This window comes from Watersipora subatra, chromosome 5 (assembly GCF_963576615.1).
Source record: "Watersipora subatra chromosome 5, tzWatSuba1.1, whole genome shotgun sequence".
Taxonomy (NCBI): domain Eukaryota; kingdom Metazoa; phylum Bryozoa; class Gymnolaemata; order Cheilostomatida; family Watersiporidae; genus Watersipora; species Watersipora subatra.
Window position 1 is genome coordinate 27,962,783 of NC_088712.1, and position 8,452 is coordinate 27,971,234.

Sequence of the window (8,452 nt, forward strand, 5' to 3'; positions counted from 1 at the left end):
CAGCTAATACGATTCTGCTGAAGGATTCAATGAAACTCGAAGAAGATCTTTTATCCATGAATGAAAAAACATTTCTGCATCAGTGTTTCATATGTATGCATTGTATAGTACTTTTGAGATGATCGTTGCGTTGAGAGTTGTACTGGTGGTTTGTTTTCGCAGGCAATGGCGTATATATAGTAGTAGTGTCTCCCATTTTCTTTACTTGAGAAAATAGATTTACCCGGTTTTCTGTTGTTGTTTGTATGTAAGTTTTCGCAGACAATTCCAAAGGCTTTTGTTTCTGATGCGATGATAATTTTTCATTCCGCATTTGAGCAGCTTTCCTTAGAAGTAAATCCGGCGATTTTTTAGCAATTTTATTAAATGTTCTTTTACATAGCCAATCACTGAGGGTTTTACATAGCCAATCACTGATGGTTTTACATAGCCAATCACTGATGGTTTTACATAGCCAATCACTGATGGTGTTACATATCGAATCACTGATGGTTTTACATAGCCAATCACTGATGGTTTTACATAGCCAATCATTCATGATTTCACATAGCCAATCACTGATGGTTTTACATAGTCAATCACTGATGGTTTTGCATATCCAATCACTGACGGTTTTACATAGCCAATCACTGATGGTTTTACATAGCCATTCACTGATGGTTTTACATAGTCAAACACTGATGGTTTTGCATATCCAATCACTGACGGTTTTACATAGCCAATCACTGATGGTTTTACATAGTCAATTTCTGATGGTTTTGCATATCCAATCACTGACGGTTTTACATAGCCAATCACTGATGGTTTTACATAGTCAATTTCTGATGGTTTTGCATATCCAATCACTGACGGTTTTACATAGCCATTCCCTGATGGTTTTACATAGTCAATCACTGATGGTTTTGCATATCCAATCACTGACGGTTTCACATAGCCAATCACTGATGGTTTTACATAGTCAATCACTGATGGTTTTGCATGTCCATTCACTGACGGTTGTACATAGCCAATCACTGATGGTTTTACATAGCCATTCACTGATGGTTTTACATAGTCAATCACTGATAGTTCTACATATCCAATCACTGATGATTATACATAGCCAATCACTGATGGTTTTACGTGTTGCTTAAAGAGGGTCTTCTCATTTTTTTCATGTTTATCAGCAGATTAAACAATTATCAGCATAAAGCAGTGCGAGTCGATCTATATCCCTTTGAGACCCAAAAGACTGAGTGGATTTCTAAACTTGCAATTATGTTTCTATGACAAAATAACTCATAAAACTAAGCTTTTTTTCTAAATGTATTTTATCGACAGCACTACTCCCTTATAGGACACTGGAACTCGATGACTATAAAAATCGTCTAAAACAATTGTTATAGATGCAACATAAAAGCTAAACATAAAAGCATAAAGCATCAATTTAACATTGCAAGCAAAACTAGCAGGTACTTTTATGAGATAACAAAAAATGATTTCTGCCTGCATTGATACACAAAAAACATTGCATTGTTTGCAGCGAATGCTAGTTTTGTTTTAGCAACCTTCTCGTCTACGAGCACTGTTATTCAACGTCAGGGCTTCTGGTAAATGTTTTGTTCTCTCTCCTCAATCACACTGCCATTTGAAGTAGAACTATCTTTCTGCTAGTTTGTAGCTCTTCATTCCTCGTGTCATCACTATCAGTTTCCTTTGTTACCGATGCTAGTAGTTGTCCTCCCATTACGAAACGATAGTCAAATAGCTTCATGAGCTTGTTTGAAAAGTTAGTTTCTCTGAGTGAACCAGAAGTTATTAACTCTTAAGTCTAGAAAATGTTTTATTACACGAATCGGCCATCATTTTGACCTGGCTGTTACTTTGTGGTAAGAAATGGCTTTGTTACAAAGATCAACACCACTCATCGATAACTTGTATTTTTGAACAACTGCCAGTCTGGGTATAGTAATTAATTTCTTTTTTGCTTACATCCTCTTTTAAAATCTTCAACAGGACGCAATCCATGCAAAGACGATGCCATTAAAATGCTTTTTGTGTCGAACTTTGTTTCCATAATCAGTACTTTTGTACTGATTATGGTAACAAGGTTAAAAATGATTAGGTTAAACAGTGGGAACTATTGATTAAAAAAGAAGTTAGAATTAGCAAACACTTGATGTGACAGAAGCTCAACTATAAGATTTAGTAAATAAACCAGAAGGTTAAAGGATTAGGAAGCAATAGAGATATAAAAACACCTTTTTAATACTTGAAAACTGGCGAATGGAACAGAAGTTTTCTTCACTGATGATATTGGAGGATCATGATTTCTCTGACTGCTTTACGATGCAGACTTTTTCGGATTTGTGAGTATTGTTAAATTTTACTTTTCAGCGCAGGTAATTGTCCTTTCTTTAGAATTTTTGTTGTTCCATCATTGTTATAGTCAGATTCTAGGGGTCTGTTTTTCTTTTTATCAGACATCAAAAGTTACTCCTTTGAGTACCCCCAAGTTTACGGTATGGTTGGTCATTTTTAGAGACTTGAACTACCAAAGTTAGTGGGGGTTCCAGCTATTTATAACTCACTGAGCATGTTTGGTTTTTGACAGTTGTACGAACATCTACCATCTCTACTTTTTAATATTGTATCAATAATATTGTTTTGTTTACTATTACTCTTATAACGTCGTCTGATTAAATTTACTTTTGAGGTTTGAATGTTATCTATGACTTTATGTCTTTCAAAGACAATTCTCCTGCTAGCTGTTTTGGCGAGGATTTTTTTATTCCACTATCCCTCAGATTTTCATTATGATCTGCAAAGCTACTATGAGTTGTTATAGTAGATCGAGGTCTGCTAAGATCAAATTTTCTAGCAATTTGTTTGATTTTCAAACCAAGTTTTTCTTTCAACTGATCTCATTTTTTAGTGTTGTGATTTGATGTCTAATAATTCTACACATGTAAGAACATCAGCTAGACGATTGCCTCTATTTTCCTTGCTTGTTGATTCGGCTTCCTGTTCTATTTAGTCTGTTCATTAAAAAGATAAAATCTTTGCATGTCGAATTGGGGTGGATTTATTTAATCATTTAGGTTATTATATAGAGGTGTTTGAGGTTGAAGTCCTAGTACATGTGGAGCTAATCTGTGTTTGTGGACTAAATATGGTTAGTGATTTTAGGCTTCTGGCTGCTAGTGGGCTTCTAATGTCTGACATTTTTTCTAAGCGTCTCTATCCATTTTTGCGTCTGATTTGTGGTTGTTTTGTGGTTGGTGTATTGTTGAAAGTAGGTCAGAGCATATTTGAATAAATCAGAGAATAGCGTTCGGTTTACTGCCTCAAACCTTGGTGCCACTGAGTCAGAATGGAATATTTTATTGCCATGATACCTGAATGTGTATAATCCTATTGTTGAAACAATGTTGGATTTCCATATTGCTGTCCAATTTTTTTCTTTTTTGTTTCTATTTGGGTAGGAAAATCATTCTCATTTCTTTGATTTTGTTTTTCCACAGGTTTATATTATCAAGGAATCTGTAAATTAAATACGCATTAAGATGACTGCACGTCACAGTATATTGATTGATCTTTCTGTATAATGTGTCATTGGTAACGGCTTCATCTCTATTGTGATCTTCAAATTTGTTTGTTGTACCTTATTGTTGTGGGCTTGTTCAGAGTTGTCATGTCATGACATATTTCATATGATAGTTGAGTGTTCTTGTCAAGATGGTATTATTTGTGCATGAGTTTAAAGACAATCTTTCTAGCTATTATTACCTTCAGTTTGAGGTGTTAATACTTTGTTGTTCATTATTTTTAATGATAGAAATCACTTAGCTTTGGGTTTCGTATGGGCCATAAGACTGAATGTCCACAGGCTTGAGAGTGCATGGGCAAGTTGTTGTATGGATTTTCTCAGCATAGTAGACTATGTCATAGAAGACTTGTTATGTAGCAGATTTTATTGTCACCATATTGGCTAGATCATCCCTCCGGGGCATTCATTGAACTTACGTCTCTACTCATCTAATATATCTCATTCTGCAAATTGGTCCTCTCTGAAGAGTCATCGACCAGTCAATATACTGGTATTCAATCTGTTCTTTGTTGTGTCTCGTAGGTTTTTGCCATTTTTTGTCATAGTATCCGAGACAAAGTAACGGATATCTGTTCATTCATAGATGATTTACATTATCACAGATGTTGTAAAGAGAAATACAACATAGCAAGGAATGATTTAAGAAATTCGTTATTCGCATCTAGTACAGATGATGAAGATGTTACTAGCTTCAATTCATCTCAGAACAGCAACAAGCCAGACATTTCACAAAATGGTAACGTTATAGACTTGGCACTCCCTTAAAATAGAAATGATTTCTGAGCATTGGAGCATTCCGATTTCGAACATTGGAGAGAATTTCCTTCTTTGATAAGCAGTATTAATTGCTCTTTTTGTTTATGTTCTCTAATAGCATGTAGTATTACTGTTAAAAAAAAGATTAAATTTTACATGTTCACACGATACTGAATTCTGATTAGTGACACCCATTTGGTCACCGAATACTCTCCCTTTCATACTACTAATGCATACCCCTAATGCATGTATGTCAGCATCCATAAGAATGTGGTCTTCAACAATAATGCAAACTATCAGATGCATGCAGATACTAACATTTAAGCAAGTGACTACACGCTTATATGCATCTACCCATAATAACATACATGTAAAAACCTGCATCCACTACAAAAAAAACAAGAAATTGCAAATACTTATGGTTTACCTGTATGCGATAGTCAACCTTATAGTTATACTTATAGATATATTGATAGTCACCCAAAATACATAGTAATATAATGATAATCACTAGTAAAAGGAAAATAATAGACTCGACTATTGAACTAGGCATGTATAAACCATATTTAATATGCTGCGAATTTATATAGCTAGTTTTCTTGGTTGTAGCATATTGACATACCGTAAAACTTCTATTTGAGCGCCATGGTGCTGTATTTTTTCAACCCTTTTGCTATAGTGGCGTCATATTAAGGAATATTCTATGGTGAGGAAAAAATAAAAACTTTGGAGTTGTAAAACAGACTTCGAAACGTTTCAACGATGTCTGCTATTACGTTGTACGCTGTTATTGAAGAATATTCTCATCATTTATCTAGATGTCCTAAAGTTTTCAGGTTAGGTTGTAGACCATCTAATATTCCAATATGAAAGCAATGGGTCGGATTTATACCCTAGTGACTTCGAATCGAATATAGTTATAATGAGTCTGGCAATTGACCTTCTCAGACATGTCATCACTAACACTATGGCAGCTATGACAAAATAATTAATTCTTGTTAATGCAACTTAGCCATTATTAGCACCATTTTGTGGGGTGTTTTTATCGATCAACCATCTTTACTATAGGTTCATGATAATCAAACATATTGAATGTCAAAGTGGTGGTCAAATAGAGGGGCATTCAATTAAAGGGAGGCACTGTATTTTTCAACCCTTGTTCTATAGTGGCTAATAAAGGTGGCACTCAAGTAGACGTTTTTCGTTAATTATAAATAATATAATTCTGACTCATAGACCAAATAATGTAGAAAAATATATTTAAACATATTATAGCTGTAATCATTCATCATTCTCATAACTAACTCATTATAGAGTTAATGATGTAGTCATATTGTTGAATGCTGCCAGTAGAGTATATTCCCCATAGCCCACCAGCCCTTCAGGGTCCTTCACTTTAGTGAGGGCCTACAGCACTTCCTGGGTAATGCTGTCAGTTTTAAAGGATGGAATGTTTGCTGGATGATATGATGAGAGACTTATTGTCAGAGATGTAATGTAGGGAATACCAGGGAAAAATTACATTCCAATTTTCCAAAGCCATAAAATGGGTGATATCATGCGTTTTCCAACATGAAAATTTACCAAATGTTACCGTAGTTTGATTGTCCTTTTTCACTCGAAAGTTAAAAAAAACTTCTAAAATGTTTGCAAAACAGGAAATATGTGCTTTTTAAAAATTGTGTTATTTTTTATGTGTTAATGACACTTTATTGACCGTCTCATTTCTCCGGAGTTGGAGGAAAATGAGATGGCCAATGAGGTTGTGGTTAAAAACTAGAATATTTATCATAACACAGTAAACATGGCCATATCATTTCATAACTAAATTCAACTCTTACGATTTCAAAAATTTATTTCAAGTGCAGGTTTTGTCTAACATATTACCATCTACCTTACATATTATATAAGGTGAAATTCTTCCAGATTGACATCAAAATGAAGCATCGTCCCCTTCTTCTGGCTGTACCAATTATGATCAGAGGGTTGGAGAGCACTTTTAGCACTTGCCCAATGTTTATTGTACCCTCATCAGGCTGTTCTGGTTTTTTGAAAAAATTAGGTTTTTTTTAATTTGTTTTATGAAAAGATATGATGATGTCAATTGCCTCTATTTCCACAATCTTTCCTATAAAATTGCGGGTCATGGTGCCACAGTTTTCAACTGAGCAATTACAAACCTACCAACACTAATCCAGTTCCAGTTGCATTCTCAAATCCACTGCTGATACTGCCATCTTTGGAACTATCATGCACTAAAAAATCACTTTTGGTCGAGGAGCTGGAGCGGTTTTTTTATCTGACCTGTCAAAATGCACAAATTCTTCAAAAATTATTTTAAGTGCAGGTTTTGTCTAACATATTACTGTCCACCTGATATATTATATAAGGTGGAATTCTTCCAAAATGAAACATCGTCCCCTTCTTCTGGCATTACCAACTATGATCAAAGAGTCAGAGAGCACTTTTAGCACTTGCCCAATGTTTATTGTACCCTCATCAGACTGTTCTGGTTTTTTAAAAAAATTAGGTTTTTTTCAACTTGTTTAATAAAAAAAATACAATGATGTCAATTGCCTCCATTTCCACAATCTTTCCTATAAAGTTGCGGATCATGGTGCCACAGTTTTCAACTGAGCAATTACAAACCTACCAACACTAATCCAGTTCCAGTTGCATTCTCAGATCCCCTGCTGATACTGCCATCTTCGGAACTAGTATCATGCACTGAAAAATCACTTTTGGTGGAGGAGCTGGAGATTTTTTTAATCTGAATTCCCTTCAAAATGGTACACAATTGCTCCTGTTTTTTCTGCTTAGTTCGCCGGCTCCTTCCTGCCCTAGGAAGTCACAGACAATGGTTGACAACCCAAGGTTGCCTGAAGGTGCACCTTTCATCATGTGCTCGAGGCAAAATGTATGCTGAAGGCAGAGATTGTCTTGCACCGCTGACACAGCAACACATACCCTAGGACACTTATGTATTCGCGGCATCTAACTTTCGTGTTTTGGCGGCAACATCCTCTCGCGAAAATTTCATGAGCAAAACTAAACTATCATAACGAACGAGCGAAAACGCAAAAATAAATGGCTTTCTTCATTGATATTCACAATAAAATCGTCATATTAGAAATGCAGGCAATTTTCGTGTGTGGTTGGCTCATTGGGCAAGTTTTGCTAAACTCATTATAGCTAATGCACCGACTGAGCAGCTTGGCAAAACAAATTAAGATAATAAATTTTTTTTGGAAAAGCCTAGACAAAAGAAGAAGATGATGATATTAGTTTAGTCATTGAATTTGTAACTGATGAGGATGACAGTCTGGTAGGAAAAGTCATAAAATTGAATAATAACTATTGTGGTGATGAATTTTATTACCAACCAAAAGCAATAACAACCCGGTGCCATGGCCACCGCGGCACCGCGTGCTATAAATACTTGAATTCTAATATTGGTACCAATCAGTCACTGCGGCTTTGACGTCATTGATAGTCTAGGAAACAAATGGCAGCAAGCGATCAAACTACATTATTGATCTAGCCTACACATTTCTACCTGCGGTTCACAAATACAAACTACCGTACTTTTCGGACAATTTGTTGTATCTTTGTAAATATTCGCTATAGCCTTAGTTCTTACGTATTGTAGCTAGTCGCTGTTTGCCGACAACATCATTTATTCACATAGCTTTGGATATTAGCCTAGACATTTATTACAGTTATCAACGTAGCCTTTGATCGTCATTTTACTCTACATATTATTAGAAGCATCATCGGACATTTAATTAATAAATAAGAAACGCAGAATAGCAGCACCGCAGAGTCGGACATCTTGTAGAAATGGACTTGTAATGTAGAACCACGTTTTTAAAGCTAACTGTCCCTTTTTGGCTGGCCAGCCCATATTTGTCCCTAATCGATAGTACTACACAATAATACGCCAGGATCGTCTGGTGCTAAAACACATGCTAACAGGTAATTGTCTATATTGAGTTAAAAGCTACCAATTCAACAATTGGATTTAAATAATAGAATCTAATAAGTACTTGAAATTACAACATGGTGGCAGCGAGGTGTGCCTACGCCTAGAAGGAAAGACTCTCGTTA

General features: G+C 35.4%; 1 protein-coding gene across 1 annotated transcript; it reads right to left on the minus strand.

Moving 5' to 3' along the window:
* Positions 1-534: 534 nt before the first annotated feature.
* Positions 535-8,249, minus strand: LOC137397241 (uncharacterized). Its single transcript, XM_068083528.1, has 2 exons — positions 8,162-8,249; positions 535-1,070 (listed from the first exon to the last, which is right to left on the minus strand). The coding sequence occupies exons 1-2, from the start codon at positions 8,247-8,249 to the stop codon at positions 535-537; spliced, it is 624 nt and encodes a 207-aa protein (XP_067939629.1).
* Between the last annotated feature and the right edge of the window lie 203 nt (positions 8,250-8,452).

Excerpts from the sequence above, each read along its gene's own strand:
- LOC137397241 (XM_068083528.1), bottom strand. The coding sequence starts at position 8,249 with ATGGGCTGGCCAGCCAAAAAGGGACAGTTAGCTTTAAAAACGTGGTTC. Across the intron at positions 1,071-8,161 it reads ACAAGATGTCCGACTCTGCG|AACTATCAGTGATTGACTAT; the intron begins GTGCTGCTATTC and ends TTGGATATGTAG.